Below are 23,660 nucleotides of genomic sequence, written 5' to 3'. Positions count from 1 at the left end.
ATCTTTGATGTGCCCTGACTAGGAATTGAACCAGCGACCTTTTGGTTCCTGGGTGGACACTCAGCAGCTGAGCCACACAGGCCGAGCTTTCCCTCCTTTTAAAAAGTATTTTTAGGTACCTAAATAATAAGTTACATATTCTTCTAAAAGAATGTATTATATATAAGACTAAAGTTCTCTTTGATCCCTGTGAACCTCTCATTCCCAAACCCTGTTCTTCCCATCCCCCAGAGGAAATCACTTCTCATTTTGAGGTGTTATCCTTACAGATCTTTATCGTTTTCTCAGGGAGCTCAAAGAGTTATTCTCTTTGAAACTCAAGCTTGTTTACAATGTTACTCAGACATAAAAATGAATTCAAGTGTGATTAAAAGCACAGTATGTAGTGATTATCTTAGTGGAATTCATATTTGACAACTTGTTTTTATTTAGTTTTCGTAAAAGGGAAAATAAAAACAAAAGTTAAGTCATGCAGGCTTCTCTATTCAAACATACCTTAACATTTCCAAAAGTTGAGCAAATGACTTATCTCATTTATCAGTATAGAGTTTTATAAACACTTTGAACAGTATACAATGACGTAGATAAGGTGCAGGGAAAATACATAGAATTTTATTAGTTGATTACTTTGGTAACGTTATGCTATGAAACTCACTTTTTCATTGATTAGCATTAGGATTACGATAAACTTCAATTGAAACTTTTATCATGGAGACTGGGATATTGTAACTTGAAATTTTCAGTTGGGCGGTAATGATTATATGCAGCATGATCTTTACCAGGAAGTCAAATATATACTATCTTAGTTCCTCAAATTCACATTTCTTGCGTTCAACTCTAGAAAAGGAGTAGAGTGAAACACATTCTTATGTCTGAAAATGTGATACTTTGGGGTAACCTAAATTAAAATAGTCTTATCTTAAATGGAATGATATTGGTAGCTTGCTTTTATAATAATTACAGACTTTTTGAAATCAAATACTGACCAAAGTGAAAATAAGAAGACTTTAGTAAGAAACAAGGGAAAAATGTAAAACCAAGTTAAAAAAAAATCAAATGTATATTGGAAAATTGGATTTTATTTTTACTTTTTGCTGATATCTGGCTTCTAAAAAAAAAGTAATTGCTTTCCTTTCCTGGTAAAGGTTGGATGGGATAGATGGTAAATTTTATGTACCACATAAATATTTTTAATCCTATTTATCAGTATGTTTAGGTTATTGCATGTAGTGTTTCCTCCAAATAGTCACTTTTAAGCTTTTACTTTGTGAATTATTAGATATTAAGTTTTAATAGTTACCATTTTCTTTAACAGTTAAATGGAAGATCATTTCTGATCATGGAGATAACAAGAAACAGAGTATATTGACAAGGATTGCTGTTACACCAGTTGATAGTACATTTCCTAATACTCCTTTTCTCCACTTTTTGCCTACCACAACTCAAATGTTTATTTCATCATTTGGCCTTAACCACCAGCATGGGAACCAAGTCGGGGTGAGAAGGAAAGCTATTCTGACATTCAGGACTTTTGGTTAAAACACTAATAGGGGAAAAGTTGGTGACTTTTCAGAGATGAATATTTAAAAAGTTGGGGTTTTTTTTTTGGTGTCTTTTATATTGTCAGAAATTTCCATCCTTTTTATAGTTTATTTTCAGTTTTATCTTGAAGGTTATCAGGATTTGGCTGCATCCTGACTTGCTGACAAATGTAGATATCCGTAGTGAATACATCGACCACTATAGTACATGAAATATCTTTCTTTTTTGGGTGGCATCACTGTTTTCCTCTATTTCTGTGATAAATACTGAAGTGGATGGAATATTTGGAATAGTTTCACCATTAAGTAAGGAATAATGTTTAGATTGAGGCTTTTACTATTGGATTAGTCTGATATTAAGTCATGAAAGGAATATGTCTAGTAAGAGTTTTCATATATCATTAAGTCTTCAAGAAGGCCTTCTGATAGGAAGTATAGATGGGGTATCGGCTAATTTAGAGACTAATTCAATTTTCTACAAATAGTGGACGAGTTAAGAGGAAACTTTTTTTCAAGTATGAATTAAATTCTGTACTTAATTTCATGTAAGAAATTTTTTCTTTAGATTTTAAGACCCACAGTCAAGATGGGGAAGGGATTATCCAGAGCTTGCCAGCAAAGTTGGAAGGCCCAGTGGTTACAATACCTGAGGATGTAAAGTGACTAGCAGTTTGGCAGGTCATTGTGAAATAATACATTAAACCAAGTAAGTTCACGATCTTTGAACTCCAGTACACACATAATTAAAAGAAGTCTCTGAGATGTTTCGGCAGTGCTTTTATTACCAGGGCTAATTCAGTTCTGGAGGCCCTTAATGCTTTTTCAAGTTCCAGAATTTTTTGACTCAAGTTTTCTGCAACTGAAAGTTTCTTCTGGGCTCCACAGGAACCCTGAGGGGCCTCAGGGATGCTGGACAACACAGGCAACTCCTTATTACTGTGCTTGACACTGTCCCCAAGAGATCCTTGGTACATTCAGGGTGAAGAGTGCTGGCTCACAGACTTTGGAAGGTGATGTATATCACTGTAATTGCTTCTAAGGAAATCTCTGTAAGAGGTTTGAGGCAAACTGGAGTAGTCTTGCAAATTGAGTGTGTATATCCAGACCTATTGCTTAAAAATTTAAAGTTCCCAGTGCCAATACACACTTGCAGAAATCAAAGCCTTTAAAAAGCAGCTTGCAAACTAAAGCATCTCTTCACAAGAAAAAAAGCATTTAAAATACATATCTCCTTTTCATTATAGACATTGGCAACTATTCTTCATCCACTGACTGAAGCTTTCCACATTTCTCAGAAAGGCTTGAGGTTGCTATTTTATTGCCTTTGTTTCCAATTTCAGAGGGAGAGGCAGGTTCCTCTGTTTCATAATCTTCAAAAGAACTGAAAGAAACAGCAAAAGTGATTTACTGATTTTTTAAAAGAAAGTGGGTAGAAGTCAATATTGTAAACTAGAGACTGAGCACCAGGTTGTAAAAGCTGTTAAATGGCAGCTATAAACAATTGAGTCCCCCTGGTGAAGACTGTTCTGGAAGAGAAAATATGTTCTTTAAAGCCCAAGTTCATGTTAGAATTTGTTGAAAATGTGCTGTATCAAGGTTTCCCACCCTGGTCGTGTGACTCAGTTGGAGCATCATCCCATATCTCGGTTGCAGGTTCAATTCACAAGGCACATACCTAGGCTGTGGGTTCAATCTTCAGTTGGAGATCCAACTGATATTTTTCTCCCTCTCAAAAAATCAATAACATATCCTTGTGTGAGGATTAAAGAAAAATTAAAAATAAAAAAAGGTTTCCTTAGGAGCCTGGTAGGAATGAGTGTTCTGAATGATGCCCCAGCTAGGTTAGGGAAGGTGTGAGGTCCATAAAGTCTGAGCTTTTCATGAATGCTTTCCATGCAAAGTGGGGAACTTTCTTAACTCACATTGCTTATAGCTGCATGGCTTGCAAGAAGTACATTTAGTTGTGCAAGTGTGTACATGGAATAGACTGAAGCCATTCTTTGTAGAACTCTACAACATATTCCCTCTGCTAACTCCCCTTTTACTGATACCCTCACCCCCCTGTTCCATATCCTCCAGGCTACCCCTGAGGGTGGCTTTAGGCAGGAATGACAAATATTTTATCTCTTGGGGGTGATGGCGGCTTGAAGCATTAAAATGATAAACATTCTCAGGCTACACCTGAGCCCAGAAAAATACACATGATCAATGAGCAAAGTCTCTTGTAGTACTTGACATAACTGGCTTAGTTTTGTTACTCTCTGCATGGGCTTTTTACAACATTTGTGCAGAAATTTCAGTACTTAATAGTCCTTTTACAAAAAGTACCAAGGCTGACTAGTGAGGGAAAATATGCTGAGGCAGGTATACCCCTTAGGTGGCACCTGCTCAACTTTCTAAAACATTTTTGCAGACGCTTTAAAAAAAGGAAAAAAAAAGGCTATTTGATCTTCGGAAAACTTCTCCCTGAGTATCAGTTTTTGATCCTATCAAAAGTTATTTTAAAAAATTACAACTTAGTCATTTTGCAAAAATACTCCAATACATACTTAATTTCTGTTTCCACCCCTCCTCACCTCTCACAATGCTGGATAAGGAGGACAAAAACATGGGAAGTGAAGCAGGGTTGATGGTAGAGACTCCATTTCTGGGAATGCAATTCTCAAAAGTTAATTCTAGCAATGCAGTGTTAGACACTGTGGCTGCTGCTGTCTGTGAGCTCTTAATTTCTTAAACACCTCAGTGCAGATCTGGGAGTAAGTTAGAGTTAAGTCTGACCTTAGACTCATTCAGTAAATATTTTAGCTCCTGTTGCTAAGCATGAGCCAAGTGCTAGAAATACAAATGATGAAAAGGACTGAAGCAGCGCCTTCCTTACAGTCAAATGGAGGCCATCTGGAATAGTGGCTAAGTGGTTTAGCTTTAGAGCATGGACTTTGGAGGTTCTAATTTCAGTTTGATCACTTAATGTGACTTTGGGTATGTTGCTTATTAACACCTCTGCATCAGTTGCCTCAGTTAATAACAGCAGTTCCTATCTATCATAAGGGCTGAGTGAAGATTAGGTGAGAGAGCCTATAAATTGTAAGTTCTTGGAAAATGTCAGGTATTACTCTCATGATTGAGAAGTGATAGGATGGTGGCACAATCCTATATTGGGGGCAGGGTCACATTTTTTTGTGTATGTCATTTGTGAATAAAAGTTTAATAAAAATACATACTTCTCCCCACTATAGCCTCATACCAGAAATGTGATTTCTAGCAATGGATTATTTATTTTTAAATATCTTCTATTGATTTCAGAGAGGAAGAGAGAGGGAGAGATAGAAACATCAATGATGAGAGAGAATCACTGATTGGCTGCCTCCTGCATGCCCCCTACTAGGGGTCGAGCCTGCAACCTGACTGGGAATCAAACCATGACCTCCTGGTTCATAGGTCGGCACTCAAACACTGAGCCACATGGGCTGGGCTCCAGCAATGGATCTGATACAATCTAGTACATGAAGATATTCCAATGCCCTGAAGGTTGGTTATACTGGAATGTTACCATTTCTTTTGCATTTTCAAGGCACCAAGAGCAGTACCATGCACAGAGATATGGGAGGAATCTCATGGATTGAGGGAGCTCACTCAGAACCTATTGGCAGTGTCCTTCTTAGTGTTCTGGAGACTCCTCTTACTCTAACTCAGTGGTTCTCAACTGGGAGTGGTTCCCTCCCCTCACCCCCAGGGGACATTTGGCAATGTGTGGAGATACGATTGTCACAATGGGGTGGGTCCTACTGACATCTAGTGGGTAGAGTCCAGGGATGCTGCTAAACTTCCTACAATGTGCTAGATGCCTCAGAACAGAATTATTCAGCTTAAAACATCATGCTGCTGTTGATAAATCCTGCTCTAACACTTGAGCTTTTAGTGTCAGTGCATCTCAGGGTTCTGGACTAAGCTCTTCTCCTAAGTACTTTCCCGGTAATCAGCCTTTGTCATGGCTTGTTCATCTGTGGCTTCTAAATGTGCATGTCCAGCCTCGGCCTCTTCCTAAGCTGGAAACCACCATGCATGGCTCTTCTGGTGTGAGAGCTTATACAAACCTGAACTTACCCTTCTCACACTCCTACCCACTCAAAGCCAGAAACCTAGCCATCCCAAATTCCTCTTCCCTCTTCCTGTCCCCTCCCTTCTTCAAATCCAACCAATCTCTTCTTCCACTTTCAGTATCACACGGATATAGTCCTGCCTTTTCTTCTCCATTAGCACTGATTTTTGTTTAGGGTACTATGCTTTCATGCTTGGATTACTGCAATAGTTTTCTAACAGTAGTCTTCCGGCTTTCACTCTTGTCATAAACCCTTTGCTACTGCCATACTAGGCTATTTACTGTGTCAGAATGGGTTATGGTCTGGGACCTAATGCTACCGTGCAGGTTTTTCAGTGTCCTGCAGTGCCCTCCCCCCTTTGGTTTACTTGTGCTCATTTTAAAATCTGAGCTGTCATTTAAAAGTTCCTGATTCCCAGTACCTGAGCTACCACCATTATTTAGATATCTGTAATGGCTTCCTTATTTGTCTCCTTGATTCTATTCTTGCACCTCTACCAATCTAGCAGAGCAAGCTTCAAAATATGTAAGGGGATTACATTAGTCCTTGTTAAACTCTTTCAATAGTTTCCCTAATTTTTCCAACCACATTTCCTTCTGTTGCTCACTATACCCCAGCAACACTGGCCTTTTAAAGTGTTCTTAATACACTGTTTGTGTCCTGTCTCAGAGCCACTGCACATATTTTTTCCCTCTGCCTAGGACATTTTTGCTCCCTGCTTTTTGCACAACTGTTTCTTTCTTAATGTTCTCATCACCTCCTCAGGAAATTCTTCCCTCAGCACCCTTGCAAGCCTCTCTCCATTGTTGGTTCACCCTATTTGTTTCATTCACAACTATAATCAAATAGCTGTCTTCCCCCACGGGACTATAAAGTGTCCATTTTGTAACTCATCAGTATCCTTGGGCTACACTGTAATACCTGGCACTAGCGGCTTAAAATGAATTGTTGAATGAATTGTGATGTCCTAATGCTCTTGTGAAATGATATGTCAAGTTGTTGGGGAAGCCTGGAATCATAAAATGGTGAAGGGGCAGAGGTGATCTTGAAGTCACTAAAGTCAGAACTAGAAGAGCCTTAATATTTATCCTGCTCCCTAGGAATTCTTGGGGGAGAGAGTTAGTTTCCTGCTAAATGGCCCCTTTCAGGTTTATTGGTAGGTCACTGGGATTCCTCTGAGTTCCAATGAAGGTAATTTTATGAAGTATTCTGTTAATTGAATCATTTTTAATGAGTAAAGCGTTAAAAAAAAATAAAGCAGAATTCATAGGGTTCACAAATAGTTCACTGGAAATCCGAGTTGTCATATTCAGCACAAATTCTTTTAGTATAAACATAGTATTGTTAACATAAGGGAGAACAATGGTTTACACGTGTGTTTGCTAGCAGTAAGACTGCATTTAGAAACTGTTTCTCTAAGTTTTCCCTTTCAGATGAGCAATTTTCTGGGCAAACTTAAAACAGCTGGAAAGAGCAGAAATAACGACTGGCTCTTATGTGGTCTGACAAAGGATTTGTATGCAGTTTCAGGTTATTGTCTGGGAGTTGTAGTTTGATTCCAATTTTGGGATTTGATTCTTTACAGGGGCAAAGAGATAGGATAGTTGATTTAGGGCTTGTCTGAGGAAATCTAACATGGTAGCTATAAGCATAGAATAAAATTTTAAGTAGATCTCTAATATGGAGTCTATAATGCTTTAGAGATAATAGTAGATGAATTTTACCTTTATACTTTTAAATTAAAACAGCCACTGATTTAAGGTGGAGTAGCTGAAATACTTGGCAAGTTAGATATTTGGCTAATGAATTTCCCTGCTGACCCATTCAATGACTAGGGGATTTTTTATTTTAACTGTTGTTAAAGTTTCCTAATGTGTGCCACTCATTTTCCTGCCTCAGAAAGTTGATATCACTTCGTTTTTGATGGCTGAGGATCTCTTATAGTTCCCCAGGGTCATCCTTTTTTTATTTGGGATGTAGACAGTCAAATACAAGTTTAAATATGATCTAATTATGAACTTGAAGGAAGTGATAGGGTTTCATTCATTTCTGTTATCAACCACTGCCTGGCCTAGAGTGGGTACCAGTGAATATCTATTGAAATAAATTAAAATTGGACTTTGATTTGTTGAATGCAGAAAAAATGAAAACATCGTATTAATAATTTAAGGTCCACATAAAGGCTGTTTACTGAGCATTATGAAAAAATGACTCAGAACTATTCTACTTTGGCATATTAATTTGTTATTCCTTCTTTTTCTCTTCCCAGGCCCGAATATACACATAAAATGCTGTCACCTCCCTCCTCTGCCCCCAGTATCCCTGCTCCTCTGCTGAATTCTCCCACTTCACTGAGGACAGTCAGGCTCCACACAACCCCTGCTCCAGACTTGACTTTCACTAGCTACATTCTGGAAGATTGCTCCGGTGGGTTTTTGGCTGGCCTTCTTTGCCTATAGCGCCTTATTTTCCAGTGCTAATGGAAGTAAGTGTGGAATTCTTACAAAGAGTAATTCTATATAGTCTACATTTAATATAAAGGAAAAAACCCACCATTAAAAATTAAAAAACAGTTCTAAACTATCTAAATGTCTAATAATGGAGAAATGGTGGGTGAGTTATTGCTTGAGAGTACCCTGAAGCACTGACAGTCATGTTTATGAAAACACATCTGCGAGGCTCTTCCACATCCCTAACTGTCTGCCAGGTGCTGGAATCACAAAATGAATAAAACAAAGGTTCTTTGCCCTGGAGGAGCCCATGTTCTGATGGAAAGACATGTAACATTAAATGGCAAAAAGAAGTATACCAAAGTGTAAATAATGGTTATCTCTAGATGACTGAACCAAGAATGACTTTAACTACTACATTTTCCATTTTTTTTCCAGCAGCAAACCTGTACTTCTCTACTAATCAGATGAAGACTCTCAGAATAAAAATAATTACATTAATCTAGGTTAATAAAAGGTAAAACTGTTGGTGAAATACCAGAATATCTCGTAAGAAAGTATTTTTAAGGTAATGTAAAAAACTCAACTAAATATCTGAAGTAATCAAAGCTTGTTTCTGATATTGCAGATCTCAGTTTCTTAAGATAGCAACTTGGAGGACCCTTTAGCCTGTTTTACATGATTTTTAATTACTTTTATTGTAGAAATCCTAAAAATGTTAATGATAAATTTGGTGTCATAACCTGTTGTCTTCATATAGGTGATACATCTAGTTGAAAAAATTTATGTAACTGATACCCTGTCTTTCTGGTTTCCCCTATGACCATTCATTAGCTTAGCTGAATTTATACAAATTCTGTTGTATGCTGTGATCATGTTGTGGTGCTGGATATAATGATCACAATGCCTGCATTCTCATACCTATGGAAACCTTTGGCACTCTTTCACCTCACTGAAATCTGGAGTTATTAACAGGTTAGTTATTGGAGACATGACCTAAGTACCAGCCTTGAATTAGGAAGTACAGACACTTGGCACAAGGCTACCTATGACTGTTGTTAGATGGTAAAGTAGATGGAGAATTTCAAGTTGTTTTTGGAAGGTCAAGTCATCAGAACGCCTGCAGTTTTCCTTGTAGAAGGGCAGCTGCTGGATTACTGCTGCCTCCTGGCCACTCAGTAAACATCTGCTGAGGCTCTTCTACATCCCTAACCATCTGCCAGGGGCTGGGATCACAAAATGAATAAAACAAAGGTTCTTTGCCCTGGAGGAGCCCGTGTTCTGATGGAAAGACAAATAGCTCTGTTCCCTCCTTTACCCCCCCCCCCCCCCAGCATTTGTATGCCAGACACTTATATTTTATACATTATCTCTAACTCTCAGTACAGTCCAGTTCATGCAACAGATATTTATTGTGCCAACTATGTGCCATGTTCTGTGCTCTGGGAATGAGAGGAACAAGGTAGGTAGTGGAATGCTAATGCTACAGCTGATTAAATTCTAGTTCAGCCCTGAGGTTTGGCTCAGTGGATAGAGCGTCAGCCTGCAGACTGGAAGGTCCCGGGTTCGATTCCAGTCAAGGGCATGTGCCTTGGTTGCAGGCATATCCCCAGTGGGGGGTATGCAGGAGGCAGCTGATCGATGTTCCTTTCTCATCGATGTTTCTAACTCTCTGTTCCTCTCCCTTCCTCGCTGTAAAAAATCAATAAAATAAAAAAAAATTCTAGTTCAGTGGGATTATGCAGTGTGGCCAAGATCATAGAAGTGGTAGTTGTAATTATTTGTTGGTTAAATAGGCACTATGACTAAGGGTATAATATAAAGATATTATAATTAATAGGATGGGGCACTAGCAGGTTTACAGTTGTATGTAAAACAGAAAACCTACTTTTGCCCCACCCTGTACATTGTCTTATTTAATCCTTAAAATAGTTTAGTATGGCAGGTGGTATCCTCATTGTCATACAGGGGATGTTGAGGCTTGGATGCTTGGGATCACAAAGCTAGTAAGTGATATGTCAAGGATTTGAATTTATGAGGGTGTCTACCTCTAAATTCTGTGCTCTTATCCATGATGTTATATTGCATCTCTTCCCATGCAAGGGCAGTAATAGTAGTAATAGATACTATTTATCAGGTATCTATGTGCCAGGTGTTTATGTATATTATCTTAGAGTCTCACAACCACCTAGGAAGGTAGTTGCTGGTGTCTTCTGAAACTGAGCCTCAAGAGTCAGGTAACCTGCCCAGCTGGTGAGTGGTATGTAGAACCAGATCTGTCTGGCTCCAGAGCCTCTGCTCTTTCCATGGGACTGGCATTCTTATTCCCTTTCTAAATATTTGAGTCTGGTAATTTCTTTTTGCAGACTCACTCTGATTTCCTTGTAAATTCCTTTTATGATGAAGCTCTAGGTGGTATAGCATTGGGATTCTGGTTCTGGTATTGCTTTTGAACCATGTCAGACAGCTATTAACAACTGTAAACAGTCCTTTTCCTCTGTTGCCATCCTAGAGCTCATCCTACAGGCTGTGACTATTGTAAGACTCCTCCTCTCCCCTCGGGACCTCATCACCTACATATGCGCTGTGTAAGCCTTATCTTATCTCCCACAACATGAGAAGAGGGGTGGCCAGCAGAAGCCTCTTATATATGCGGGTTGAATTTCGCTGCAGCTGGTCTCTACATTTCCTCTCGTGACCCCTCACCCGTACTTCTGTCTGCATCCCTTTGCTTTGCCTCTCCCCTCTCCACACACTGGCACTTTTTCTGAGCACTACCACAGCTCGAAAAAACTTTAGCTTGTGCCAATTATTTATTCTCTTAAACTGCCATCAGTTTCTCTTCCTTTTAGACCACTGGTTCTCAACCTGTGGGTCGCGACCTCTTTGGGCATCGAACGACCCTTTCACAGGGTCGCCTAAGACCATCAGAAAACACATATATAATTACATATTGTTTTTGTGATTAATCACTATGCTTCAATTATGTTCAATTTGTAACAATGAAAATACATCCTGCATATCAGATATTTACATTATGATTCGTAACAGTAGCAAAATTACAGTTATGAAGTAGCAACGAAAATAATTTTATGGTTGGGGGTCACCACAACATGAGGAACTATATTAAAGGGTCGTGGCATTAGGAAGGTTGAGAACCACTTTTTTAGACTAATAAACTTTTAAGTGTTTAGGCCTACTATCTCTATTTTATCCCTCCTTTATTTATTTATTTATTAAAATACATTTTATTGATTTTTTACAGAGAGGAAGGGAGAGGGATAGAGAGTTCGATGAGAGAGAAACATCGATCAGCTGCCTCCTGCACACTCCCTACTGGGTATGTGCCCGCAACCAAGGTACATGCCCTTGACTGGAATTGAACCTGGGACCTTTCAGTCCACAGGCCAACGCTCTATCCACTGAGCCAAACCGGTTAGGGCTATCCCTCCTTTAAAGCAGATTACAAAACAATATGTAGTATAAATTCCATTTCTGTAAAACAAATTACTTACTATTTGCATAGAAATGTCTAGAAAGATATACTCCTAAATGATAAGACAGGCTGTCTCTGAGTGGTAGACTAAAGGTGAAGTTTTTATCACAATTTTCTAACTCTGCTGCAGTGAATACATATTACCTATGTAAACAGATAAAGGGGAATAACTTCTTTTTCCTGTTTATTAAAGTAATACAAGTTCATTAGATCAACTTAATAAATTATAAAACAGTATAAAAAGCCAAAATACTTACAATCCACAGCTCAGAGTTAACCACTATTAATATTTTGGAACCTTTTAGCTTGCATGTACAGGTAAACACATTTTCACAAACAATTGTGCAAATGTGATTTCTCCATTTAAGTTTATGTACAAGCACAAAATTTAAATGTCTGCATAATGTGATAGTTAGATACCATGACTTACTTAACCACTCTATTATTGTATATTTGTGTTGCTTTGAATTTTTAAATTTTAATTACCTGTGACCAATGCCAATTGTTTGGATGAATAATTTCTATCCAAATTTCTAATTATTTACAACAGACACCCAGAATTAGAATTGGTAGTCAACAGATATAAATTCAGGCTATTGCTACATATCGTCAAATTACTTTCCAGGGAGCTCGGGCCAATTTGCAATGTGTGAAAGTGCTTGTCTTGCTGCACAGTGAGCCGAGAGTGAGGGTGTCTGCAGTGTGCTTCCTCTATGGGAGAATAGTTAAGACTCTTTAATTGCATCTGTCTATTTTCCCTGCTAAGGCAGGAATCCTGTCTGTGTTCATTACCCAACACTGCTTACTATACAGTATCAATGCAAATAGTTATTGAATTAATATTATCTTTTGAAAAATTGCTGCCAATTCAGTAAGCTAAACATTTTTGGCTCTTGTGTTTTTAAAATAGTTTTATTTAAGTAAAATTTATATATTATAGAATTCACCAATTTACGTATTCAAAGTGTTTTAGTAAATTTTTAAAATTGCTCAACCATTACCACAATCCAATTTTAGAACACTTTCATCCCTCCATCTGCCTGTCTTCTCCCTTGTTCCTGTCTGCATTCACTCTCCACTCTCATTCCCAGAACTAGCCAACCAGTGATCTGCTTTCTAGCTCTATAATTTTGCCTTTTCTAGAAATTTCATATAAATGGAACTGTATAATATATAATTTTTAGTGCCTGGCATCTTTCACATAGAATATTATTTTTGAGAGATTCATTCATGTTGCACGTCTTAGTAGTTCTTTTACTTATTGAGGTATAACTGACATACAAAATTGTTCATGTTTAAAGTATACAGTTAATAAAATTTGACTTTAATATATACTTTAAAAGCATCACAACTAAGATCATGAAAATATCCATTCCTGCTTACCTACGTTTCCTCATTCCCCTTTATAGTCATTGAGCACTACACCATAGGTAATCACTGATTTTTTTTTTTTGTCATTACTGTTAACCCTTGAACATGGGTTTGAATTGGGCAGGCCCACTTATACATAGATTTTTTTCAATGAATATATAGTTGCCCTCCATATACCTGGGTTTCATGTCCACGGATTCTAATAACCACAGATGTGGAGGAGGACCAACTGTACACAATATTCTATGCCATTTTTCATAAGGGACTTGAGCACCTGCAGATTGTGTGTGTGTGTATGTCCTGGAACCAATTTCCCATGAAGGATGACTGTAGTTGATTTTGGGGAGTCAAAAGTTGTATATGGATTTTCAACTGTGAGGTGGGGGTTGTGCCCCTAACCTCTGTGTTGGTCAAGGGTCAACTGTATAGATGTTTGCATTTTCTAGGATTTTATATAAATGGAATCATACAAAAATGGAATATACTCTTCTTGTCTAGCTTTTTTCACTTGGCTTAATTATTCTGAGATTCATACATGTTCTATTTATAGAGTTCATGCATTTTTCTTTCTTTTTTTTTTTTTTTTACTGCTGAGTAACTTTCCATTAGATGGATAAACTATTTTGTTTATCAGTTCACAAGTTTGGTGGATATTTGGGTTATTTCCAGTTTTTGGCTATAAGTACTACTCTAAACATATATGTCTGAGTCTTTGAGTGAACACTTCTCTTGGGTAGATTCCTAGGAGTGGAATTTCTGATTCATATAAGTGTATGTTTAATTTTTTAAGAAACTGCCAAGCTTTCCTCAAGAGGTGATAAATTTTACATCCCCATCAGTCCAATGTATGAGGGTTCCAGATTCAAATCATTGTGCCAACTAGTGATTTTTGTTATTTTAGTGGCTGTGCAGTATATGCTATTGAGGTTTTAATCTATATTTTTCATATACTTTTTTTTTTGCTGTTTGTACCTCTAATTTAGTTAACTTTTTACTCAACTCTTTGTCCATTAAAAAAATTAGGTTATTAGTCTCTTTGTTACTGAGTTGTAAAAGTTCTTTACATATTCTGGATATGAGTCCTTCATCAAGATGCTATGGAAATATTTTCTTTCAGTCTTTTCATTTTCTTAATGGTGTCTTTTGAAGAGCAATCGTTTTAAATTTTGAAGGAAGTCCAATTTTTTGATATTTTTTATCGCTCTTGCCTAATCCAAGGTCACAAAGAAACTCTGCTATGTTTTACTCGAGAAGTGTTGGAATTTTTCAGCTCTTACTACATTTAGTTCTCTTATCCATTTTGGGTTAATTATTTTTATATGTGGTGTGAGGTATGAATTGAGGTTCTTTTTTGTTTGCATATGGATATCCAACTATTTCAGTGTTGTTATTGAAAAGGCCATATATATCAGGGTCTGTTTCTAGGGTATGTCACCAATCTATGTGTATACTTAGACATGTGTATATAATGCTATAAAATTGTGATGATTGTTTGCTTTATAGTCAGTTTTAAAATCATACATCCTAAGTCCTTCAATTTTGTTCTTTTAAAAAACTGTTTGGCTCACCCTGGCCATGTGCTCACCGAAGGGTCTCGGATTCAATTCCTGGTCAAGGACATGTACTTGGGTTTCGGGTTGGGACACATGCAGGAGGCAACCAGTCCATGTCTCTCACATCCATGTCTCTTAGGCTTTCCTCCCCTCCCTCTCTCTCAAAAGCAATGGAAAAAATATCCTCAGGTGAGGATTAACAACAAAAACGTAAAAGTGTTTGGCTGTTCTAGGTAGTTTGCATTTCTTTTATTTATTTATTTATTTATTTATTTATTTATTTATTTAATTTATTTTTTTAAAATATATTTTATTGATTTTTTACAGAGAGGAAGGGAGATAGATAGTTAGAAACATCGATGGGAGAGAAACATCGACCAGCTGCCTCCTGCACATCTCCCACAGGGGATGTGCCCGCAACCCAGGTACATGCCCTTGACCGGAATCGAACCCGGGACCTTTCAGTCCGCAGGCTGACGCTCTATCCACTGAGCCAAACCGGTTTTGGCTCTTTTTTTAAAAAATATATTTTTATTGATTTCAGAGAGGAAGAGAGAGGGATAGAGAGATAGAAACATCAATGATGAGAGAGAATCATTGATTGGCTGCCTGCTGCATGCCCCCTACTAGGGATCAAGCCCGCAACCTAGGCATGTGCCCTTGGCCAGAATCGAACCTGGGACCCTTCAGTCCACAGGCCGACGCTCTATCCACTGAGCCAAACTGGCTAGGGCAAGTTTGCATTTCTATATAAATTTTAGGACCAGCCTGCCAATTTCTGCAAAAAAAGCCTGCAAGGATTTTGATAGGGAATGGATTAAATCAGTAGATCAATTTTGGGGAACTGACATTTAAACAATACTGAGCTTTCTAATCCTATTTATTTAAAGCCATCTTTAATTTCTCTTAGCACTGTTTTGCAGTTTTCAGTTCTTTTGTTATATTTGTCCCTAAGTTTGGATGCTAATATGAACAGAATTATTCTTTTTGAATTTCACTATTTGACTTTTCATTGCACTATATGGAAACACAACTGATTTTTAAAATATTAAGCCTGCATTCTGAGACCTTGCTAAACTCACTTATCAGATCCGGTAGCTTTTATGTAGATTTCTTAGTATTTTCTACTTAAAGTTTACATAATCTATGAATAGTTATACTTCTTCCTTTCCAATCTGAATACTTTTTTTTTTTTTTAATATATTTTATTGATTTTTTACAGAGAAGAAGGGAGAGGGATAGAGAGTTAGAAACACTGGTGAGAGAGATCGATCAGCTGCCTCCTGCACGCCCCCCACTGGGGATGTGCCCGCAACCAGGGTACATGCCCTTGACCGGAATCGAACCCGGGACCCTTGAGTCCGCAGGCCGACGCTCTATCCACTGAGCCAAACCGGTTCGGCCAGTCTGAATACTTTTAATGTCTTTCTTGTCTTACTTCACAAGAAAGGAACTTCATTACATTGTTGAGTAGAAATGGTGAGGAATAGAAACATCCTTGCCTTGTTCCTAATTTTAGAGGCAAAGTGTTCAGTTTTTCACCAGAAATATGATGTTAACTATATATATTCTTTTTTTCCTTGGTCTAGTTCAGTGGTTCTCAACCTTCTGGCCCTTTAAATACAGTTCCTCATGTTGTGACCCAACCATAAAATTATTTTCGTTGCTACTTCATAACTGTAATGTTGCTACTGTTATGAATCGTAATGTAAATATCTGATATGCAGGATGGTCTCAGGCGACCCCCTGGGAAAGGGTCGTTTGACCGCCAAAGGGGTCGCGACCCACATATTGAGAACCGCTGGTCTAGTTAAAGATCTTTTAAAAAAATTCTTTCCAAGGAACCAACCTTTGGTTCTATCAGTTCTTTCATACTGTTTTCCTATTTCCTATTTCATGGATTTCTACTCTGATCTTCATATTTCCTTCTTTCTACTTACTTGGAGTTTGGTTAGCTCTTTCTTTTTCCAGCTTCTTAAGTTGGAAGCTTATATTATTGATGTTAGACCTTTCAGAGCCATGAATATTCCTCTAAGCACTACTTTAACTGCACCCTCATGCATTTTTGTATTTTGTTTCAAGATAATTTTAAATTTTCCTGTGATTTCTGCTTTGACCCATGTGTCTTTAGAAGTGTTATTTTTAACTTGCAAAAATTTGGGGGTTCCCAGATTTCTTCCTGTTATTGATTTCTAATTTATTTCTACTATGGTCCAACAACATACTTTAAATACTACTATAACCCATTTCAATTTATTGAACCTTGTTTTACTCATCTAATATATGGTCTGTCTTAGAGAAGTTCCATGTGCACTTGAAGAACATGTATATTTTCCTGTTGTTTTGTTGCATATGTGATCTCCATATTGATTAGATCAAATATGTTGATTATGTTTGAGTCTTCGATTGTCTCTAATTCTATTGATTACTGAAAGAGTGTTGAAATTTCCAATTATAATTGTTGAACTGTCTGACAATTTTTGTTCCATGTGTTTTGGGCCTTTGTTGTTAGGCACATATACAGTTAAAACTGTTATATCTGACCATTATATTTTAACTGTTGATGAAGTAGGGATATTCATGTATATTTCCTGAGTGAAATTTATATCTTTTGACTGTTTTAGAATTTGTCAATATTCATGTTATTACTATTGATTTTGAAGAATAAGTGTTATATAAAAGATCACTATTGGTTATATGATCCAACCCAGTTTGTTTGCCTTTTTTTTGTGATGCAAAATTTGGCAATTTATAAATTCTAGTATACTTGAATTTATAATTTCCTTATAAATTTCTCCTATTACCTTTATGCTTTCAAAGTCTATTTATATTCTTGAAGATATTAGTTTAACATGTATATTTTTCACCTCACCACAAAGAGCCAACCTTTTATTGACTAATTGATCTTCTTTTGACACATTTAATACACCATCTTTATAGACTATATTGCTATGCATATATTTTCTGTTTATGCATGGAAATGATACTGGGTTTAATTACTATGGCTTTATAGTAATTACATGCTAACTCTCTTTCATACCCCATAATAACTTTGTTTCTTTTCAAAACTCATTGCTATTCTTATGTATTTATTGTTCCATGTGAAGTTTAGAATTAGCTTATCAAGCTCCACACATGTTTTGGGGGATTATATCAAATTGGTAAATTAATTTTAACATGGCAAACGGTCTTTATATTTTTTGATGAAATTTTATATTTTCTTCATATATAGTTTTCAAGTCACGTTTTTTCTTAATATTACAATAGGATTTTTTCCTATTATATTTTTAACTGGTTGTTTCTGGGGTATAGGATTAATACCATTTAACTGTTAAGAAGGTATACTTCTTAAGTTTGCTTAGTTTTAAGATTTTTTCCAAACTAGAAAATACATTAAATTTTGTCATATTTCCCTCCCTCTTTTAATCTATTAATGACAGATCTTTTGTAAAGCTGAACCAGTTGCAATCTTGGGCTAAAAACGACTTTTATATATTGGTAGATTTGACAAATCTGTGGTCCAGTTTTCATACCTGTAAAATGAGGACAATAGCATCTACAAAATATTTTTTTTTTTTTGTGAGCACCCAAGTGAATTAAAATATTGAGTAGTGCTTGGCACATAGTATGCTGCACGTGTGTATGAATTAATAAATTTATTTTTGTTTAAATAAAGTTTTTTTAACTTCTTCCTTCTATGTACTTTATTTGGTTCTGTTTTGTCATCCTTTTTAATGCAACTTCAGAGGATAGCCTAGTTCATTTACTTCAGTATACAGGTTATATATTTTCCCTTGTTCATATCCCAGAGATTTTACTAAATACAGGATGTGTCAAAAGTAGGTTTGTCGTCGTGCGTACGTGAAAGTTTATTCTTGTATGATTTATTAATTATTGAATTATTTTCTATATAAACTATAAATCTACTTTTCCCCCACCCTGTATAATGTTTTCATTCCTGATTTTAAAAAGATTGTAATTTGTATTTTCTTTACTCATTTCTTTACTAGTTAATAATTAACTATCTTTTTCTAAATATGATTAGGAATTTTTCTATTTTATTTTTTTTCTTTTAGTGATTGATCTTAAATTTTTAAAACATACTTTAACTCTAGCCATTCTTAGAGAAATATAATTCTATCAGCATCTATATTCTCCATTCTCATAAAGACTCATAGCATATTTCTCTGGCCTCTTTCTACTCTCTTATGTTTTCTTCATTTTTCTTTATGCAACAGACTTTTGTATATTGAGTTTGTATCCAGCAACTTGACTGTATTTACTTATTTCTCCCAATAGCTTTTTGGTGGACTCGTCAGGGTTTTCTATACCTAGAATCATGTCATCTATAAGTAGTTTCATTCCCAGTTTGGATGCCTTTTATTTCTTTTTCTTGTCTAATTGCTCTGGCTAGGACTTCCAGTACTATATTTAATAACAGTGGTAAGAATGGGCACCCTTATCTTGCTCCTGACCTTAGAGGAAAAGCTTTCCGTTTTTTTCCCAATCGAGTATGATTTTATCATAAATGGATGTTGTATCTTGTCAAATATTTTCCCTACATGCATTGATAGGATCATATGATTTTTATTTTTTTACTCTGTTAATGTGGTATATCACATTGATTGATTTGTGGATGCTGAACCATCCTTGCATCTCTGGAATGAACCCCGCTTGATTGTGATGTATGATCCTTTTAATATATTGTATTCAATTTGCTAGTATTTTGTTTAGGATTTTTACATCCATTTAAACTAGAGCTACTGGCTTGAAATTTTCTTTTTTTGGGTGAGTTATTTTTGCCTGGTTCTGGTACCAGGGTAAATGTTAGCTTTGTAATATGAGTTAGGAGTATTTCTTCTTGTCCAATTTTTTGGAAGAGGTTAATAAGGATTAGTATTAAATCTTTAAAAAAAATATGTACTCTATTAACTTCAGAGAGGAAGGGAGAGGGATAGAAACATTAATGATGAGAGAGAATCATTGATTGGCTGCCTCCTGCATGCCCCCTGGGTATCAAGCCCACAACCCTGACATGTGCCTTGACCAGGAATCCAACTGTGACTTCCTGATTCATAGGTTGATTCTCAAGCATGGAGCTACAGCAGCTGGGCAATATTAAAAATCTTTTTTTAATGTTTGGTAGACTTCACTAGTGAAACCAAATGGCTTTGAACTTTTGTTCATTGTCAATTTTTTGTTTTGTTTTTTTTTTGTAATTACTGTTTCAATTTCCTACTAGTGATGGGCCTATTTAGATTTTCCTCCTAGGAAGGTTGTATACTTCAAATAATTTGTCCATTTCTTCTAGCCTATCAAATTTCATGGCATATAGTCTTTCATAGTATTCTCATGTAATCCTTTTATCTTTGTGGTGTCCATTCTAACTTCTCTTCATTTCTGATTTGAGTCTTTTCTCATTTCTCTTAGTGAGTCTAGACAGAGGTTTGTCAGTTTTGTTGATCTTTTCAGAGAACCAATTCTTAGTTTCATTTATGTAACATCATCTTCCACCTCTTCACTTTGAGCCCATGTTTGTCTGTGAAGTTGAGAGGAGTCTCCTGCAGGCAACATATAGTTGGAGCTTGCTTTTTAATCTATTCTGCTACTTTGTGACTTTTGATTGGTGAGTTCAGTCCATTTACATTTAGGGTAACTATTGATATATGAGGACTTACTATATCCATTTTATTTTTTGTTTTCTGGTTGCTCTTATCTCCATTGTTTCTTTCTCTTGTGATTATGTCTCCTATGTCAGTTTGGTAGTTTTCTGTGATTTTTTTTCTGTTTTCTTTTTTTAAGTTTTGTGTCTCAGCTCTGACGTTTTGTGTGTGTTTACCATTAGCCTCATGTAAAGTGCCTCATACATACAGTAGACCTTTTTCTTCTGATTGCATCTTATCTTCATTCCCTTGTGAGTGGTCAGTCCTTTCCTTCTCCCCTTTCATGAATTTGTCACAAATTACCTTTTTATGTTGTACCAAATTGCAGTAGTTAGTTATTTTTTAATGACATCCCCTTCATTTAACCTTTATGTTTAAATTAAGTTTTCAAGATCTTATTCTGAAGTAGAGTTGCAATTTCCTACTTCTGTCTGATAGTCATCTTACTCAGTTTTATATACTTTGTTTTTTTGGTTTTTGGTAGAAGAGCTCCTTTAAAAATTTCTTGTAAAGTAGGTCTTGCAGTAGATTCTCTCAGCTTTTGTTTGTCTGGGAAAGCCTTTATTTTTCTTCATAGCTAAAGGACAATTTTGCTGGATATATTATCCTTGGCTGACAGTTCCTTTCAATATTTTGAATATTTCCTTCCACTTTCTCCTGGCTTATAATGTTTCCATTGAAAGATGATAATATAATAGGGTTTCCTTTGGCTGCCTTGAGAATTCTTTGTCATTAAAATTTTTTTATCCTCACCAGGAATATGTTTTTTGATTTGAGAGAGAGAGAAAGAGAGAGACATTGATTGGTTGGTTACCTCCTGAATGCACCTGACCAGGAATCAATCCACAACCTTTTGGTGTATGGGAAGATGCTCCAACCAACTGAGCCACTCAGCCAGGGTTTTGTCATTAATTTTTGATAGTTTGAATAAAATGTGTTTTGGAGAAGATATTTCTGGGTTGATCAAATTAGTTCTGTTAGCTTCCTTTATTTCAAAAGTCCAGTTCGTTCCATAGGCTTGGGAAGTTCTCATCAATTATTTCTTTGGGTAAGCTCTTTGTTCCCTTCTCCCTCTTCTCCTTCTGGTATATCTATTATCCTTATGTTCCTGTCTCTGACAGAGTCAGATAGTTCTCATAGAGTTCTTTCATTTTTAAACACTCTTCTTCCTTCTAGTTTCTGTCTTCGTGTTTGCTAATTCTCTCTTAAGCAATTAAGTTCTTCATCTCCAGATTTTGTTTGGTTCTTTTTGATAGTTTTAATCTTTTTGGTAAAGTACTCCTTATGTTCATTAATTTTTTTTTGAGGTCATTGAACTGCCTTTCTGAGTTCTCTTGTAACTCACTGAGCTTCTTCACAACTGCAGTCTTAAATTCTCTATCATTTAAGTGACAGTCTTCCATGGCTTCTGGAGGCTTTTCATTTTCTTTTAAGTGCTCCCATGTTACCTTAGTTGTTCATGGTATTTAATGGATTGTTTCTTGGACACAAATTTGAGCTATTCAGCTATTTTCTTGTTTAGATACTGTTTTGATCTCAACAATTCAGCAGGTTGACAGGCAGGGTACTTTTTCCCCCCAGTAGATGGTGTTATAGCACAAGTTTTTGTTTTCTCTTACTTGCACTATTTGTGCCTCTGGGATTACAGTGGATTGGTATTATTTCAGTTAAGGAAAATGCCATGTATGCACTGGGATAATGGGTGTCCTCTGTGACTGGCTTGCTTGGGTTATGGGGCATCACCACTGTAATGGGGGGAATAGAGAACTGGTGTGGCAGGCAATGGAGAACTGGCTTTGTGAGCTCCTAGAGCTATTTCCTTTTCACTAATGGTCACTGGCCCCACTGCTAATAGAATTGGTGGGGCAAGGGAGGCAAGTTGCAATCTTATGGCTCCACCTCTCTGCCAGTAATCACTGTAGGCACTATTGTACAGCTTTCTCTACCTGGCTGTTTGGATGGGTGGAAAGTTTGACATGTTGTGGCTCCATCCTCTGCCAGCAATGGCTGTTGGCACCACTGTACTGTCTAAGACTTCCCAGCCACCTCTACTGGGGTTTGCCATGATGGGAAGGGAGGAAGGGAGATGCCTTTTCTCTGAGGAACACTGCTTCTGAACCTCTTATACTCTAGGTCAGTGGTTCTCAACCTGTGGGTCGTGACCTCTTTGGCGGTCGAACAACCCTTTCACAGGGGTCGTCTAAGACCATCCTGCATATCAGATATTTACATTACGATTCATAACAGTAGCAACATTATAGTTATGAAGTAGCAACGAAAATAATTTTATGGTTGGGTCACAACATGAGGAACTGTATTTAAAGGGCCAGAAGGTTGAGAACCACTGCTCAAGGTGGTAGTGTGAGGGATGTAGCGCGACTTCTCCATTACTACCATTCTCTCTGGGGCTGCAGTGGGCACCCAACTGTGTCTGCAGCCATCATCTCTGTCCTTCTCCTTGTCTCACTTCCATATCTCATTCCAATAGGCCCACCTTTAGATGTACCATTGGGTGAATCATTCAGGTATATTTGTGTGTTGAACAGGGAATCCTTTGTTGAGTTATAGTTGTCTGATTTGTTGTAAATTTAAGGATAGAAACAAAGGAATCTTCTTACTCTGCCATGTGGCTGATGTCACACTATTATTTCTTTTCCACCATGGCTGCTCTATGTCTGGGCTCTTTATTGGTTGGTTTCCTGGTTTTATGATCATGTCCTTTTTAAAGAAGCTCATGGATGCTATATTCCCTCCAGTTATTACATGTTTAAAAATGTCTATTTGTGTTTTCATGCTTGAATGTCATATTGGGTTAGTGTAAAGTTTCTGGGTATAGACTTTCTATCTCTGAGAAAGTTGTAAATATTGTTTCACAGTCTTCCAGTATTTATTTTTACTGTGGAGGTATCTGAGCCAAGACTGATATCTGCCCTTGTCTGGTGACCTGCATTTTGAAAAGTGAACCCCCTCCCCAATAAGCTTTTATTTACCTTTGAATTCTGGTAAATTCACCACACATATCTGGGGTCAATAATTACAAGTATTTCCTAGATTATAAGAGAATCTTGTATAAGAGAATTTGATCTTTCAGAGTTAGGTCTTCATTTCAAAAAAGCTTTTTTATTATCTTTGAATTTTTTCCTATTCTGCTTGCCCTATCCAATATATACACTGAGTGGCCAGATTATTATGACCGGCCAGATTATTATGACCACCCCATCAGTACTTCGTTGGGCACCCTTTTGCCTTCAATACTGCGGCGATTCTTCTTGGCATTGACTCCACGAGATGTTGAAAGGTGATGCGAAGAATCTGATACCATGCCTGATGAATACCAGCTGCCTGATGGCTCTTTTAACTTCGTCCCACAAATGCTCAATTGGATTGAGACCTGGTAATTGTGGGGGCCACCTAAGCAAGGTAAAGTCTCCCTCATGTTCTTGAAACCACTCCTGCACAATACGAGCACCGTGGCATGGCGCATTG

At 36.9% G+C, this 23,660-nt stretch overlaps 1 protein-coding gene across 3 annotated transcripts in view; it reads right to left on the bottom strand.

Annotated features, from left to right (window-relative positions):
- PPP2R3A (protein phosphatase 2 regulatory subunit B''alpha) overlaps nt 1-23,660 on the bottom strand; it is a 127,196-nt gene continuing 103,536 nt past the window's right edge. For 2 of the 3 annotated variants that reach the window (XM_070433463.1, XM_070433464.1), the window contains one exon: nt 1-2,922. In XM_070433463.1, the coding sequence (XP_070289564.1) occupies nt 2,796-2,922 (127 nt within the window). In that variant the 3' untranslated portion in view covers nt 1-2,795. The remainder of the gene's footprint in view (nt 2,923-23,660) is intronic. The other variant, XM_070433466.1, reaches the window with a different exon arrangement.

Source organism: Myotis yumanensis, unplaced genomic scaffold (genome assembly GCF_028538775.1).
Source record: "Myotis yumanensis isolate MYYU_CA2020_CCGP unplaced genomic scaffold, mMyoYum1.0.hap1 SCAF_14, whole genome shotgun sequence".
NCBI lineage: Eukaryota > Metazoa > Chordata > Mammalia > Chiroptera > Vespertilionidae > Myotis > Myotis yumanensis.
The sequence above is the reverse complement of the archived record's forward strand: the minus strand, read 5'-3'. Positions and strand labels throughout refer to the sequence as shown.